Below are 16,155 nucleotides of genomic sequence, written 5' to 3'. Positions count from 1 at the left end.
AACCCTCGGGGACCTGTTTTCAATCTTGAGATATGTACATACTACTGCTAGAAAAGTCTTCGACTGCCACATAGCATTTTTAATGGACGCGCTCGGAAAGATGAGAAAGTTAAAACTCATCTTTCGGCAAACTTTCCTAAGCGCTAAAGCGCGCGTATTTTCCTCTTAGGGAAGAGTAAAGTAAGGTGCTTTAGTCTTGCTTGATCTGTATCCAGCGGTATCAACGACTTTGGGAAGGATTGGAGAGGGGATCGGTGGCGAAAGTCCTAATTCTTCAAAGCAGACATGAGTGGCCCTGCACCCCTGCGCTGCCTCTTCTCCAAGTCTGCCGCGCCCTATCGATGTCTACGACGGAATCTCCACTCATCAAAGCAACTCCACCAACGCCCCGATTTTCCAAAGATACCCACCAAAGCCCCAAGGGGCGCTCCACGTAAGGATGTTGCCAGAACGGTAACTACCGCCGATGACTTCAAAGCCTACTCAGAGGAGGACAAAAGAAAGCTTACTACGCACTTCAAATACACCCCAGCCCAGCTCGCCGCAATCGAAGCCGGAGAAGCTGCCATAGACCCAAAAGACTTGGCTGAGCAGGCTATGATGCGAGATGACCCGTTTGCCTTCGAATACTATGATGATTTCGCTACCATCCACCCTGTCGTTGACAAGCCTATCCGAGCACCCGAGGAGAACTACGACCCGAAGCTACGGTACAAGAATGAAGACGAGATAGCCGAAGACTTTGTGAAATTTATCGAAGAGATGCCTGAGGGTGCTACGAGGTTGGACTACATGAAGTTCACGGATAACGTGCGGTTGACAGTGGGCAAAGAGGAGGCAGAGCGGAAGCCGGTCAGCTCGCTGGCACCAGAGATACCCAAGGGACTTGAATCATTGAAACAGCCCGGAATTGGCAAGCCAGGCGAAGTTGAGATTGATCCTGCGATGAAGAGGTTGATGCGGCAAACGGGTTTCTCTCTAGATGAGATCAAGAGATTCAGGGTAAAGAACTTGGTCGTACACAGGGTGGTCAATCAGACGAAGATGGGAAAGATACAGAGCATGTATTTCCTGACTGTTGCAGGAAACGGGAGGGGATTGTTGGGAATCGGGGAGGGCAAATCTGCAGAAGCGGAGGACGCAAGGAGGCAGGCGCATTATGCTGCGATACGGAATGTGCAGCCTATACCTCGGTATGAGGATCGGACGATCTATGGAGATGTGAAGGTGAAGATGGGGGCTGTGGAGTTAGAGTTGATGACGAGACCGCCAGGTATGTACCATCATGAACGGTGTATAGGATCGCGCTGAATTTATTCACAGGGTTCGGAATTCGATGTCAGGACAAAATCTTCGAAATGTGCCGGTGCGCAGGAATATCGGATCTAGCAGCACGTGTCACGCGGTCACGGAATCCTATGAATACCATCAAAGCGACGTTTCAGGCGCTACTGAGCCAAAAGATACCGGACGAGGTAGCAAGAGGGTTGGGAAAGAAACTAGTAGATGTACGCAAGGTGTATTATGGTGGGAATGTATAGCATTGTATCGTAAGAGCTTGTACATAATGCATCTTGGCAAGGCGTCAAGGATGTTCGAGAGCTTCTGTCATTCTCATGACGTCCAACACACTGCTTCTCATCTAGCCGTAGATCTTGGGAGCTCCTTCAGTCGACATGGTCACTCATTCAATGGGTATCCCTCCACGCAGTCCTCCTTTTATAACGCCCACCAACCAACCCTAAACGCCCTGTCATTCCTCGTTGTCTCTCTATCCCTGCCCCTCTCCCTCCTCCCCACCATAGATCTGCTGCTGCAACACAATACTGTACACACTCGCCTTCAGCAACGTGCACACCAGACTCGTCTTCCTCTCCAGCATTCGTAGGCCATCCAAAACTTCTGCAGTCGGCCGCTCGGCGAGAGAGGAGAGGACATTGGAGAGCTAGAAAGTCGCCTAAGTCAGCAATCAGGCTCGAGATGCTATGACTGTGCGAAGGCAGCAGAGCGGGATGTACTTTGTTTAGATTGTCAAGGAGGAGCGCATATTCGTCTAGGACTTCTTGCTCAAGGGGACTACACGCAGTGGGTTGATCAGAGGAGTGTAGAGTATCTGCCATTGAATTTGGGCATCCATTGATTTCGTCAAGTCTTCGGGTCTTGGGTCAGAGAATCGGTGGATGAAGAAGCTTGTTACTAAACTAAAGTAAAGTACCTTACGCGTCTGTGAGGCAGGCGCGGTCTAGCGCGCCTGTCTGAATTGGTCTTCGGATGGACCGATTTATTCTACTTTAGGCGTCTTGCACCCAGGGCGACCCACATTCATGCCGTCTTCCCGCCCAAAGAACATACACAAGAGTACGGCAAGGTTTTACTCCCAAGTGACTTACGGTATCGATGGTTCCCAACCACTCATGCGGCTTGGTCGCTGTGACCAATGACAGGTTGATGAACTTGCCAAGAAGTGAAGAAATTGTAGGAACACATTCAAAGGATTTGCTGGAACCCTCTTACGCCCGCGATGTAGAGGGGATACAATTCCTATGTCGTCTCCACTCATTCATTTTCACAGTAGCTTCGTCAATATCAGAGCCCAGAGATGCTTCATGGGTCTTCTTGTCAGCTTTCATATCTCATAAGCCTGCCCTCACTAGATCTATCGCTCTCGAATCAAAGCAAGCATAATGTTTTTATCCGCCCAATCCGTTGCCGTTTGTTTGGGCATCTCTGATTGTACATTGCCGCCCCTCGATCAGTCAGTAGCTTGGCAATTTCATCCTGTCTCCAATGCTTGGCGGCCTCCAGGGCTGTACTAAGACGTGCGCTTCGAGTGTCGATGTTCGCGCCTCGGTCAAGCAGAAGTCGGAATACCTTGTAATGGCCCCATCGAGACGCTGTTTGCAAGGCAGTCCCGTAATTGTCAACCTGAAGAATCGGACCGGCCATATTCTCCGGCAGAATTTTGACGGATTTCTTGATTCCCGTCGGCAAGCCTCCTGCAAAGCTGTGCCGAAGTCTCCAGCTGGAGCATCCACTGCGGCGTCTCGCTTTACCAAAATTTCTACAACGACCGCGTGGTTGTTCGAAGAGGCCAATTGCAGCGCCGTACTAGAGTCTTTAGCTCTAGCATCGATGTCAGCACCGTGATCGAGGATGAATGCCACTGTCTTATCTTGGCCCCACCAGGCAGCCTCCTGAAGAGCGGTGTGAAACTTGGAACCCTGAAAGTTGATGTCGGACTGTGATGGGTGCTGGTTGCAAAATTGCGAGCACCGGGAAAGCTCACGGAACGCCACTGGGAGTAGAGGAGGTTAAAAGGGTCAAAGAGACGTACGGATATGATCCGACGACATTCCATATACCGGACGAGGTCATCAATCACTTAATGACACTAGCCCATGCGGAGATGCTGAAGTCCTGAAATGGCATCATTTACTGGCGAATTATCCTGGAGTATCCCATTGTAGGCGCAGACTTGGACCGACGGATTGCAGGAGATCTTCCCCCGGCGTGGCAGAGCTTAATCCCAGACCAATCCCATCCATCCCCATGTCTACAACTCAGAGCGCGGGCCTCGTCATTCATGGAGTCGTGGAGCAGATCAACTCCTTCATCGTTGGCACCGCGGATTTGGACTCAAGTGTCAATATGATATCGAATCAGAAAGACGGACTTTCAGCATGTGAGAAAACTCTGGCATACCTGTTTGCGAGACCATATTGTTGACATTTCTAGCCTGCAGTGTCACTCGAATCCGGCATGCACGGTGACTATGGTGGATGCTACATCCATTGGGGTGTCCACGAGCACGCCATGATGGCAACATCCAATGGGATCGCGGCATTCAATCCTTGCACAACCATACCGGTGACCTCGACTTTCGTCAGGTTTGTCCTTTACGGCGCCTCCGCCATCCGAATGGGAGCACTTCAACAGCTTCAAGTCATCCCCGTCGCCACTCACGATTCGATTGGGATGGGTGAAGACGGGCCAACACATCAGCCCATAGAAGTTGCTGCATTGTTCAGAGCCATGCCCAATATGATATGTATAAGGCTGGCCGACAGCAACGAGACAGCTGGAGCTTGGAAAGTGGCCATCGAAGCCAAGCAGACCCCAACCATCATCAGTCTGTCGGCACAACATTTGCCCCAGTATCCTGACATGACAGGGCAAGAGGAAGTCGCCAATGGGGCATAGGTGTTGATAGAGGACGAGCAGGCGGATCTCACCCTGATAGGCGTAGGCGTCTTTCTCTTGCTGTCACTACGAAAGCTCTCCTGGCGGAGGTAGGGATCAGGGCTAGACTTGTCAGCTTTCCTTGCCGCAGACTCTTTGAGCAGCAACCACAACAGTATTGACAGAATGTTCTACGGAGACACAGCGGAACACCTGCCGTTGCCATTGAAGCCTACGCGACGACCGGATGGGGGAGGTATGCGGACACGAGCGTCACCATTGCTTCTTTTGGAAAGTCCCTACCACCCGGTGATGTTAACCCATTCTTTGGCCTTGAAACACGTCAGATCACGGGCAAGATTGAAGCATTCATGGGAAGAGGGCGAAGTGTAGAAATAATTTGAGGAGATTGTGAGACTCTCCAAGACCAACTTCCTAGTGGCCTTTAGGATCTTTGTGCATGAAACTGGAGCACATTCTACCCCAGCCATATAAAGCATAGAGTGAGTGCCAAATATAATCTATGAAAAGATTTTGATTAGCCGACAGACCTGCTAAACGGTTCTCGCCAAATAACTACGAGAAGACGAGGAGCATCTAGTAAGATAGCTAGATGATGAGTCCCGAATCTTGATGAGTATTCTCGAAGTTTACCCCCCCATCTTGATGGGTATATTCTCGAGGCCGACCAACCGCCAGTCAAATTGTAAAAAACTCTAGTCAACGCGGAAAAATTGAAAAAGAAAAAGAAAAAGTGAGGAAGCCTTCCTTTCCCTTTAATCGCTCCAGCGCCTCTTGAAAAGTTCCTCTCTTTGTGCCGAACGCATTGAGATAAATAAAGCATTCTGAGGAAAATTGACGCATATCGACCAGCTGGGAGCAAGAGGGTAGGCGCGCGTTCGAACTTCATGTGCATACAGCCGCTGAGGCGAAAAATTTCAACCAACAACGGTCGACGCGCATCACAGTTTGTTTGTCAAAATTCTTTCAGAGGTACTCACACGAGTTACATACACCAAGTGCTGTGTCAAAAATCGAAGAGCACACAACGTCCGTCGAAAGAAGCGCGGGACCGCCAACGTAGCAATCATGAGACACCCTTTCTTCTTATACTCCACAATCGCAGCATCCCTCTGTACCGCCAGCCCAACCATCCAGCAAAGGCAAAGTGTGTCCCAACTCCCTTCCTCGCCCCAATTATCTGACCCGACTCAGCCTCTGGCGACGTCGTAATGAGCGGCCTCTACTCCATCCAAGGCTGCGGCACCAATGCATCGCGAATAGCCACAATCCTCTCATCGCTTTCACCATTCCTCCAACCCGCCATCACCGACAGCGAAAAAACCTTTACAAGCGGCGCCTACAATACCTTCTTCAAAGACGTGCAAAACGCCCCCTTCGTCCGCAAGATACTCCAAAATATCGCCTTCGGCGCCCCCGTCCTCCCCGGCCTCGCCCAGCCCGGCTTTGGCAAAGTGACAAGCCCAGTCATCGCGTGCATACCTGATCCCCCTATCGTAAATCCTGACCCAGAGCTTGTGGGATTGACGCCCTGGGTGCAAGCCTTCGCCAAGCAGGACTGCCACGACAGAGGCGAAAGAGTCTATGGCATCTTCATTGGCGGCACGAACATAGTAGCCCTGTGTCCCGGCTGGTTCACCTTCAACCGACCAGACGAGCCAAAGGAAAAGAGACCGTGCATCGCCGTGGACCGAGCGACGAATGGATTTAGAGGGTTGGGATATCCTCTCGCGCAAAATTCAAGGGCGTGGCTATTGCACGAGCTCGCGCACGTCTACCTCGTAGCGGCGACAAACAAGAGGGTGCCGTATACTGAAGTGTACAGTATCAACGACTGTTTCGAGTTGAACGCGGGGTCGCAGAAATATATGCCGAATAACTACGTATATTATACTGGCAGTATGTCCGCCCGTCCCTTCACACTTTTCCATCGCGCGTTCCACGCAAAGAATTCTTCTGCTTTCAAGTCCACGAGTAAACGGAGTCATGGTGTCTAGATTGCTGGGCTAATCCTGCGACTCAAAGGCGTCTTTTACACATGCACCAATTTCCCCACCGTGTCGTTCCGCGACCGGGAGCTTTCGACCTCGTCATCAAATGCGACGGACGATGTGGTGTGGGTGAATGGTTCTTTAACCGTAACGGACTTACCTTGATGGATATGAGGGACGAGCAAGAAAGTGGCGAAAGGGAACGTTGCACCACCGAGGAGGAAAAGTCAGATTGTTATTATACCTCTGATCATTCGGATTACATTGCGAAGCGATCTTGGATGATAGGTCTTCGAAAGTGATACTAATAGTTGCAAAATTGTTTATCAACCCATTCAAACCCTTATTCCACAACTCTCCAGATCAGCCACTTCTTGAGCTTCCCAATCAGTGAGATCCGGCATCAGGCGCTGGTGCCGCCGAAATTGAATCAGTCACTCTATACAATATTGGGCGCGAAATGAGTTTGCGGGGATCCGTTGGTAAGGCGTCATACATCTGCTCTGAATTTCACATCAAGACTCGCTAGGTGGCAGCCTCCCTTGACAAGTCCATTCTCGTTCCTTCCACACAATAACCCTTCATATTTCCCAATTACCTTTGTTTCACGATATACCACCAATAATTTTGATAGACGACCTCGTTCGGCTTGTCCCCACAGACTGCAAGCGAAGGAGACATCCCCTTCCACTTATTTAATTCAGCGTTCTTCACAAATTCAGCCCCCAGATTCTTCCAAACTCCCATATGTCCCTGAATCTCAAAGTATCTGGCCGCAGTAAGGAGTGTTGGATGTGGAGCATGTGCAAGATACTTGATGGTTGGATACCAGTCCGCTTGTTCGTCTACCGAAAACCCTGAGTGGAAGGCTGCTGCTAGATCTGGCGTCTTGTAGAATTCGGTATCGACGTATGCGTGATATGGACCTCTCCAGGTGGTAATGGAAATCGTCCGTCCCATCTTGGTACACGTGGTGCAGCACTGAAGTGTGTGTGGATTCTGGGTTTCTGTGTCGTGTTTAAGGTCCTCGAGCACATTCAGACCCACGAAAGATAACCGAAGGGCAGTCAGCGATGGTAGAAAGTGCAATAGCTCCTCGAATGCAGGAACAGAGGCAAATTCAGCTCCAGCTGCGCCTATAATGTGAAGGTTGATCGAACCCCGAGTGCTGACATTGGGTATCGCCGCCTCCAAGGCAGCGATTAAGGTAAGTTGAATTGTTGTCGTGTTAGTACCGCATCTCATATATTCGACGAATTCTCGTTCTTTGGGGTCGTTTGCGAGGTACTTCAGATCTCGGTTCATTTTGGACCTGAAGCCACCCATGTCTGAGAGCCTCGTGTAGTAGTCATACCAGTCCTTTGCGGAAGAGAGTAAAAAATGTTGTTTTCTGGGAAATTTGGTGAAAGAAATGGTCGAGCTCTTTCCCGTTCGCCGGCGGAGATCTACAATAATCTTGTCGTCGGCCGCAATATCTTGCAAGGTGGCGCACTCCGCTGAAGGATGTGTTTGCTGGCAGGAGGGGCAGAATGAGGTGAGAAAGCAGTATTGGCAGGCGTTCAACTTCGCCCCATCTTCAAGTTGAGACTCTCTTCTGTAGCAATGATAGCAATATGGTTCGTAGCTAACTGTAAGTGTCAGCTTAAGAATTTCTCCGACGTTAATATAATATGGTAATAGTGCCCAGGCTTGTTGGCGATCGGTTTCATCGGTGACGGGAGAATGGACATACCCAACCAATCTTCCAAGTTCACTAGGACTCAGATTACCAGATCCTAAGAAGTCTAGCACCTGTAAAGTGTCTCAGAACCTGCTCGCTCGTCTTGCCAATTAATGTACCTGCTCGTCATAGTAGTCATTCCAATACCTGCCAGCTGAGGGTACATATCCCTTCTGCTTGTTCAAAGCAACAAGTTTCTTGCAGATTTTCTTGTGATTCCTGTTCCAGTCTTGCTTTTGGCACTTTGCTGAGCAGTATGAGACCCGTTTGCAAGCGTTGCATCGACTGAGATTGGAGGATACGTCCCAGCAGAAAAAGCATAGAGCTTGTTTCAATGCCAAAGTTGGGGCTTGATGCGGATCTGAGTCCGAATCGGGGTTAGGATCTTCGGATGCCATTTCTGAGTTGAGATGGAATAGTTGGAGATGTGATAAGTTTGGCAGAAGTCCAATTGTCTCACCTGACACCTCAGAGATTTCGCCGATGGCCGGCGACGTGACTACAAGTAAATCCTGAGGCAGAAAGTGTTCATATTTGAACAATAGCAAGCTAGCCAGCTGCTTATGTAATCGGAGTGAGGTCGCTAGACACGTGGCTGCTCATGGAAATTTCTAGAAGAACGTCACGAAATCGACCGTGAAATACTCGCAAGAGGCCTGCAAGGCTGTCGAGAATCTGAAGCGGAAGGAGACTGCGACGGGTTAGTTCGTATTTAACCCGTATGCACAAGAGACATCGTCTGGAGAGGCTGGGATTGAGGGTCTCTTCTAAGCCTCTTTCTTCAATTGGCCAATCGCACAAGTTCCGGGCCCACCCTTCATACAGAGGCCAGAAACTTGTGAGCCGCATCGCCGCGCACCTGTCTTGTTTAATGAGCGATTGTATTCATCTGATCAGGACTGATACTCTACTCCCAATCGTGGGGGGCTTTCCAGTTGCGAGGTTCAAGCAAAGTTGGAGACCCTCTCAAATCTGACCTAAAAGCCCTCCACTAGGCATGGACTGCCTCATGGATCTGAAGTCCGCTCATGCAAAAGCAACGATTGGCCCAGCATGCGGAGTATAAGCCGAACCGGGAGTGTGGGCTAAGAAGGAGGGCCTCTCAAACAGTGAGAATGATTGCAGGCCTCCTTGATCGACTTAAGCCGAGTGATTGCACGACAAGCATGCGTGCGTCTCGAGCAAATCTGCTCTTCCATATACACGGATTCAACCAGCACTTCGAGTCGTACTCTGTTATCCGGACATTATTTGCGACATTTTGCCTCTTCCACTGCATTCAATATGGCCTAAGGTGCTCTCACTCCCTGTCTGACCCCCATCATTGATGAGTCGGAGGCTCCCAGGCCCTGGACCTGCCAGCTCGCGCAAGCCAACCGTACTTCTCATGACAACGGCCAGACCACAGGGGCGTAAACACTCTGGAGAAGCGGACGATGAAACGCTTTCACCAAGAGCATGAACAATACCGTCACTTTCTCGTCACAGGAGATACAAAAGACCGAGGGGAGCAGAATGCGAAGTACTCCAGCGTAAATGGAGGCACTTCAGGTAGAAGGACGATCACCTGACGATACCTGAAGACTGCTCACGTTATATTTTTAGATCAGCGGTCCAACCCGTGACCAATGCCAGGGAACAGATGGTCAAATCCTGTGGATATGTTTTACGGGTTGTGGTCTCTGTCCAATGCTCGACGCCTTGGGACACGCCTGGCTGGAGCTTCGTGAGCTGGGAGCTTGTCTTGAGAGTGTTTTGAAGGAAGCTTTGTCAACTGTACCTCGTGGGGATCCATACACTTTCGGGTAGCAGATCCAAAGCATTGTTGAAGTCGACGAAGCTAGTACGGTCATTGAGGAAGCGAACCTGTTCAATGCCATACTCCACCACAGTGATCCTCAATCTTCGGACGCTTACTCATGTGTAATTCATTATCTCCTGGATCGCCCAGGGTGGTGCTGCTGCCAGGAGTGAGATGCCGGGCTTGCAGATGCGGAGCGTTGTTCGTGAGAAACCCCTTTTTTAGCTTTGCAATTGCGTGTGATTTTCCTGCCAAACAAAGACCCTAATACCCGTTCATCACGTGATAGAGAGGGCAGTCTCATACATATGATTGCTACGCTAAACGGGCAAACTCCCTTTCCACGGTCCCTGTATACTCCCGCATGGACCTAGCGCATTCATCATCTTCTTCTCCCTCCTCCCCCATCATCGTCATCATGATGCAACGTAACACTATTGAACTCCTCAAACGGATCCGCTATCTCCCCTGCCGGCGTCGCAATACCGCTATCCAGCGGTACGCCCTTCAGCGCACTTCCCGGTACGCCCAGCATGCCATCCTTGCTAACGCCTCCGCCTAGGCCTGTCCCAGTACCCATGTCCATACTGCTATTCGACTCTTTGACGTTTCGGAAGTTTACAGTGTCAATAGCACGGCCTTGGTGAGGAATCATGGGGGGTTTCATGTGACGGAGGAGAGCCCATTGAGTTGAGCGAAAAAATGGGTGCGTTTTCACGTCGGACGCGCCGGCGCGGGAACCGATGCGGCGGAGCTCATCTTTAATGAGGAGTTTGCGGATGAGAGACTTGCAGAGGCTAGAAGCATAGGGTCAGCACCTGACCTTGGATTTTGAGCCAAAGGGGAGAATATGGGGACATACTGCGATATTTGCGGAGCACCGGAATGTTCTGGGAATGGCACGTCATCGCGGAGAATGTTGGCGAATGTTTGATTCCGGCTTTTGCCCTTGAATGGTGTGGTGCCGAAGAGCATTTCATACACCAGTATCCCAAGCGTCCACCAGTCCACTGCACTTGTGTGACCGCAACCTTTAATGACCTCTGGTGCAATGTATTCTTCTGTACCGACGAAAGAGTTGGTTCGGAAATTTGCTATGCAGGATTTGGTGTCGATTGTGGGTAGGGAGGTCGGAGTGGCACCGTTGCGGCCGATGATCATTTTCGGGGCGCCGTCAGGGCCAGACTGTTTCGAAAGGTCAAAGTCTGACAACATGATGTGGCCAGACTGATGTAACAGGATGTCTATCGTTGTCAGCTTGCAGCTCCTGTGAGGGAATATACGCGACTGACTTTCGGGCTTTAGGTCTCGATATATGAAGCCCATCAAATGTAGATATTCGAGTGCTGCCGTGACTTCGCCTGCGTAGAAACGAGCATCGTCCTCCGGAATGCATTTCCCTGGCCGTGTTTGCAGTGCTACATCCATTAGCTTTGGTTTCTAAAAATCACATCTCCAACTGACCTCTAAAAAACTCCCCTCCACTGCAATACTCCATGCAAAGATAAAGATGATCCTCTGACTGAAACGAGTGGTACAAGGTGACAATGAACGGATGATTACTGGTAGCCAAGATTTCTTGCTCTGCCAGTGCACGCTTGATCTTGTTCCTCTTGATCATCTCTTTCTTGCTTAAGACTGCCTCAATGTCAGTAGAGCGTTGAGCCTCCAGAATAGAACTCTTGCGTACCCTTCATGGCATACAATCGACTTGACCGTTTCTCGCGGACAAGGTATACCTTCCCTACGTCTCCCTTGCCGATTAACTTGATTTTGTCAAAGCTTGCAGGTCCAACCTCCACTTCTCTAACTTTTATCGAGTTTGAGCTGTATGTTCTCCGAAACGCTATCGATTGCCGTAATTGTCCCGGAGAAGGTAGCTTGCCATCCGCATTTGGTACAGGTAACAGATGACCTTTGTTGTGGTCCGCCATGCTTAGTGACGAATCTTCTCCATTCTGCGCCAGCGGTTCCTTCCCTAACCCCGCTGATGATGGTCTCTCATTGTGTTTTGAGCTCTGAAACAGCCCTTGAGCATTGGGAGCAGATGCCACTCGTCGTAATTGTCGAGCCAGCTCTTCCTTCCCTGCTGCTGTGGCCTGATCATTCGCACCGCTCACAGCTTCCACCTTTGTATGAACAGGTGTATCTGGTGGCGAAGGAGGCACGCTGCTGTCATTGTGATGTCTCAATGTGGGGGGTCCTTGGTGAGCAAAATAGGGGTTCGCCAGCGCCGTGGGCGACATGCCGTTCTCCAAAGGATCTCCTTCACTGGCTACTGTCTGTGACCTATTGCGAGTTATACCACCGAGAAAGCGTGATTGTCTAAAGGACTTTGTCTCGGACTTGGGGGTCGGAAGGCCGTCAGTGCCGATAACAGTGTTGCTTCCCGAACTGGTGATGCGAAAAAAATTCTTAATTCTCTGAGGAAAATCTTTTGTGCCATTCGTCTGCCGTGAGGAGCTCGACATGCCAGAAAGGTTCCGTTTCTCATTGTGCATCGCGGAGGAACTCGAGGATGAAGAGCTGAAGAGCTGAGTCATTGTGGCCGGCGGATCCACTCAATGTCGAAGCTGTACAGGGGTTGGTTGTGTCTCGAGTGCCGTAGATGTATTAGGTGGTTTTGTTTAAGAATTTTCTCTGGATCTGGTTGTGGAGGAATGTAGATCAATGTGTTGGTGGACCCATGATTGGTATGGACTTGGCTGGATGGCCGAGTGGGTAAGGATCGTAAAGTGTAGAACTAGCTAGACGTCGTTATGAGATCAGACTGAAGTTGATGTAGAAGAAAGGTACACAGGTAGTGATTCCCCTGGAATGTCTGAAAATGGAGGTACGAGGGTACCTATGTCGTTGCTCACTAATTCAATGACAGGGGTTCGGCCGAGCTTGCGGTGGGGTCCGGTGGCGGGATTCGAGAGCAACCTTCACTGGGCTCAAAGGAATCAACTAGTAATTACTCATATGGCAGACATTTAGAGGCACTTCCCTGATGATAATCATGTTAGAATCGAAGCTGGAAGTCCGTTGAGCCCATACGTTTCTATGCGCCCAAATGGGGGTTGCGGGGTACTTTCTCCGCCGGAGAATGAACACCTAGGGGACTAGGCTTACAACATATGGGAAGCTGCGTTCAACGAACATCGACTGGGACCGCACACACAATGGAAGATGCGATTTAGTTGGTCGTGAAAGAATGGCGAACCCCACTTTGCTTCATGTTATACACGCTAAGCATAGCTATCGCACAATATCACGTACTGCCAGGCCCTCCGATCAGGTTGAACCTTCTCACGATGCTTGGCCCAATCTCATCATATTCTGCTTTGGTATGACAGTAACTCCTGAACTCAGGGGTCTGCCCCAGCAAGCTTCCTCCAAACCATGGGCCATGCCGTTGCCTCTTATGCGTCACAACCTGCACTTCCAGACCACCGCTCTTCTTTCCGCCACTTCGGACTTCGGATGCTCGAATTCTCGCGTCCACCATATGCTTGATATCCCGTTGTAATCGTCTGCCGAAATCTTTATACAGGGTGGAGCCACCTGAGAGCACGATGTTCTTGTAGAGACCTCTCCTGACATCGATTGGCGACGATTGAATGACCCCATCGACAACCGTAGGTAGCGGTGTGAGAAAGTCGGAGGAATAGATTTCGGGGTTGAAGAAGATCTCAGGGGCCAGAAAACGCTCATACCCGACGTCCACGGTAACGCTTCGTCCATTTGGCGAGGTGACCGTGTGTTTTAGGAATCGATCTGGCTCCCGGTCGAACCTTGAAAATTCCTTGACTATATCTGGACATACGTAACAGTATTCCTCTTTGACCCTCTCCGCGGTCTTCAAGCTGCTGTCTGCTTCCCCACGGTCTCGGAGCAGGGATTGTACAAAGTATGTGATGTCTCGGCCTGCGATAGGTATGCTCTTGATGGAGCTGCCGATAACATATCCTTCTGCTACCGGTATGACATGCGTTACTCCATCTCCTGAGTCAATAACAGTGCCGGTCAACGAACGATCTGAGACCTTGGAAGATGTCCACGAGGCTGCCAGCGCAAGGACAGCTTGCACGGCAATGTAGAGACCGGCGCAATTGAAAGACTCAAACATGATCTCTGCGGTATTCTCTCGATTTTCGGGTGGGTTCAATGGCTATACGTTGTTAGTGGTAGCATGTTGTTATAGGCAGAAGGGACGAACAGGTTCCGTGAGTAAGAAGTAGTGGTCTTCTGGTTCGACGCGAAGGTATTTGAAGATTGAGTTGGACCAGAAGCGCTCCATGTAATCCTACATATGTCAGCTGGTGCATCCCGGCGCCAATGTTGGGGAGACCAACCCAGTTTTCAACTTGTCCATGCCTTACAGGATAATGTATGCCATAGCCTACTGGAGTCAGTTCAGGGCCGAGCGCCATCCAGTATATTTCTCATACCAGGCCCACTCGCTGCAGCCAATGCCTCGTCTCCAATGAAGAAATCCAGATCCTCAGTACCCCTCTTCGAAGACAAGGCACCACCAGAACCTGTTCCCCCAGTAAGGAACGAGGGCTTGTTTGCAACGGCGGGTCTTCCAGACCCAGAGCCACCAGCTCCTCCAGGACCGCCTTTTGTTGCTATTGCTGTTGGAAAAACGAAGGAAGGAGAATCATTGCCCGCAAAGCCTAGTATACATCAGAACCAGCGCAGATTGTGCTAGTCTTGTAACTGAAGATACATACCCAGCTTTGAGAAACCTGTACCACTGATCCAATATTAGCATATTGGACTCTGGCAAAGTTGTAGGCATGCCTGACGCTTACTTGTCGATGACAACGGCCGGCGTTTGCGATGCCATGATCGCTCAGATCGTTGCCTGAAGCTTTTCAAAACCAAATCTCTTACCTCAGTCGTCTGGGGAGAAAACAACAAGATGCTGCCTCATGTCCATCGCTGTTTGCTGTATGCGATACATAAAGTAGGTGGGAAGCCTAAAGTATGCTCTCGCCTAAAATAACCGCGCGTCATTTCGGGATCGGCCAAACCATCCTCCGGGCTTCTAGCAGAAGCCAGCACCAAATCTTTGCAGCACACCGGTCAAACAATTGTCTGTCTCTACGGAATGGCAGTAAGTTTCCTATCAATCTTCTCGGCTTGGACACCTTCTTCCTAGAATATGCGCTTTGGGTCCGATCGCTGACTGGACACAGTCAGTCCCAGTCAACCCGCGGCCCATGCTGCAGTCACTGTAGGTCTACTTCGCACTGACCTCCCTCAGGATCTATGTGGCCTGGATGTCGATTTGTGTTTAGGTCCCAATCTATGTCTTGACATAAGGCCCTTGCGCGTATGTCGAGACTACCGGCTAACGGTCCCGCTCATCTACAGAGTCAACGAGCCAGTCATAATCCGTCTCAAATGGGGCCAGACCGAATATCACGGTCGCCTAATAAGCGTCGACTCGTACATGAACATCCAGCTGTCGAATACAGAAGAGTTCATTGATGGCAAAAGCACAGGTACTTTGGGGCAGGTCCTGATACGGTAAGCTAGGAAGCTTGATGGGGGCCAAGGCGCGTTGAGGAGATGAAGTATAAGTGCTGATTCGTTGAGTATCTAGGTGCAACAACGTTCTTTGGATATCAGGTGGGAAAGGTGCGAAGCAGGAGGACGTGTCGATGGAGGGATAGAGGATCATGGGAAGTCTGATGATTAAGATGGATTGAGGAAAGAAAAGGCTGTGTTGTTGCGGAAGATTCACAACGATCAGTATTTGTCCAGAGGGCGAGCGAAGATTGAAGTTAGAAAAGTTTAAACGTCACAGCCGCTTAGAACGTGGGCTCTGGACGCCTTGCAATGATACCCACGGATTTGCTGCTGCGAGAGCCTCGTCTCGCTCGTATTACTGCTCTCTGGCCCTCCAAGTGCCACTTCTCCATGAGCACCAACGATATTTTGACGCATTTGTGTTATACTTCCTTATATAATTGCGGGACTTCTTCGGTGGCCTCCGCATGTCAACTCGTTGTTGCTCTGCGTTGTTGATCCAATCAATGATGTCACAATGTAAGCTGCTCACGACTGCGATTCTTGCCTGCTTCGTATTTTGCTTCCTGGCTTGACGAGAAAGTACGGTGTCGATGATAGCCAGCTCGTGCTCACTCAGAGATCTATAGATTGTTGTCGGCACTAATCTCAAGAGATCAGTACTTCCCTAGAGCGCGCGGAACGCCCCGACCCCGATGGTCAGCTCCTTCCTGGCTTTATATCCCCGAACAGCTCCCTGGGTGCAAATTGGATGGTGAACGTGAAGTGATCTGACTGCGACGCACGTCCGAGACAGACTGGACAGACCGCATGGCCTGAAGAGCCAGCGTCCTAATTTGAGTCCATAATGGCTATGATTAGACTTGCTAAAAGCGCTCGCGCTTTCCATGTGGTTACCACGCTCGAAGGAAGACAGACTC

General features: G+C 50.3%; 8 protein-coding genes across 8 annotated transcripts; 4 read left to right on the top strand and 4 right to left on the bottom strand.

The window, feature by feature from the left end:
* Positions 1-285: 285 nt before the first annotated feature.
* On the top strand, positions 286-1,541 carry HO173_005809 (uncharacterized protein; the record flags this gene model as incomplete). Its single annotated transcript, XM_037307723.1, has 2 exons — positions 286-1,273; positions 1,324-1,541. 2 exons carry the CDS (start codon positions 286-288, stop codon positions 1,539-1,541), a joined length of 1,206 nt encoding a protein of 401 aa, XP_037165532.1.
* A 230-nt stretch (positions 1,542-1,771) lies between these two features.
* HO173_005808 (uncharacterized protein) lies at positions 1,772-2,120 on the bottom strand (the record flags this gene model as incomplete). Its single annotated transcript, XM_037307722.1, has 2 exons — positions 1,772-1,945; positions 2,019-2,120. The coding sequence occupies 2 exons, from the start codon at positions 2,118-2,120 to the stop codon at positions 1,772-1,774; spliced, it is 276 nt and encodes a 91-aa protein (XP_037165531.1).
* A 1,429-nt stretch (positions 2,121-3,549) lies between these two features.
* Positions 3,550-4,200, top strand: HO173_005807 (uncharacterized protein; the record flags this gene model as incomplete). The annotated part of the gene is made up of 2 exons (XM_037307721.1): positions 3,550-3,682; positions 3,743-4,200. 2 exons carry the CDS (start codon positions 3,550-3,552, stop codon positions 4,198-4,200), a joined length of 591 nt encoding a protein of 196 aa, XP_037165530.1.
* Positions 4,201-5,268: 1,068 nt separating this feature from the next.
* On the top strand, positions 5,269-6,356 carry HO173_005806 (uncharacterized protein; the record flags this gene model as incomplete). The annotated part of the gene is made up of 3 exons (XM_037307720.1): positions 5,269-5,347; positions 5,395-6,099; positions 6,226-6,356. 3 exons carry the CDS (start codon positions 5,269-5,271, stop codon positions 6,354-6,356), a joined length of 915 nt encoding a protein of 304 aa, XP_037165529.1.
* A 429-nt stretch (positions 6,357-6,785) lies between these two features.
* On the bottom strand, positions 6,786-9,300 carry HO173_005805 (uncharacterized protein; the record flags this gene model as incomplete). Its single annotated transcript, XM_037307719.1, has 2 exons — positions 6,786-7,819; positions 9,216-9,300. The coding sequence occupies 2 exons, from the start codon at positions 9,298-9,300 to the stop codon at positions 6,786-6,788; spliced, it is 1,119 nt and encodes a 372-aa protein (XP_037165528.1).
* Positions 9,301-10,094: 794 nt separating this feature from the next.
* HO173_005804 (uncharacterized protein) lies at positions 10,095-12,255 on the bottom strand (the record flags this gene model as incomplete). The annotated part of the gene is made up of 5 exons (XM_037307718.1): positions 10,095-10,509; positions 10,575-10,956; positions 11,005-11,130; positions 11,177-11,350; positions 11,403-12,255. The coding sequence occupies 5 exons, from the start codon at positions 12,253-12,255 to the stop codon at positions 10,095-10,097; spliced, it is 1,950 nt and encodes a 649-aa protein (XP_037165527.1).
* A 710-nt stretch (positions 12,256-12,965) lies between these two features.
* Positions 12,966-14,546, bottom strand: HO173_005803 (uncharacterized protein; the record flags this gene model as incomplete). The annotated part of the gene is made up of 6 exons (XM_037307717.1): positions 12,966-13,865; positions 13,914-14,000; positions 14,050-14,096; positions 14,146-14,373; positions 14,431-14,453; positions 14,512-14,546. The coding sequence occupies 6 exons, from the start codon at positions 14,544-14,546 to the stop codon at positions 12,966-12,968; spliced, it is 1,320 nt and encodes a 439-aa protein (XP_037165526.1).
* Positions 14,547-14,810: 264 nt separating this feature from the next.
* On the top strand, positions 14,811-15,378 carry HO173_005802 (uncharacterized protein; the record flags this gene model as incomplete). The annotated part of the gene is made up of 4 exons (XM_037307716.1): positions 14,811-14,816; positions 14,899-14,936; positions 15,077-15,232; positions 15,309-15,378. 4 exons carry the CDS (start codon positions 14,811-14,813, stop codon positions 15,376-15,378), a joined length of 270 nt encoding a protein of 89 aa, XP_037165525.1.
* Between the last annotated feature and the right edge of the window lie 777 nt (positions 15,379-16,155).

Source organism: Letharia columbiana (assembly GCF_014066305.1).
Source record: "Letharia columbiana isolate WasteWater2 chromosome Unknown Sc0000016_s0, whole genome shotgun sequence".
Taxonomy (NCBI): domain Eukaryota; kingdom Fungi; phylum Ascomycota; class Lecanoromycetes; order Lecanorales; family Parmeliaceae; genus Letharia; species Letharia columbiana.
The sequence above is the reverse complement of the archived record's forward strand: the minus strand, read 5'-3'. Positions and strand labels throughout refer to the sequence as shown.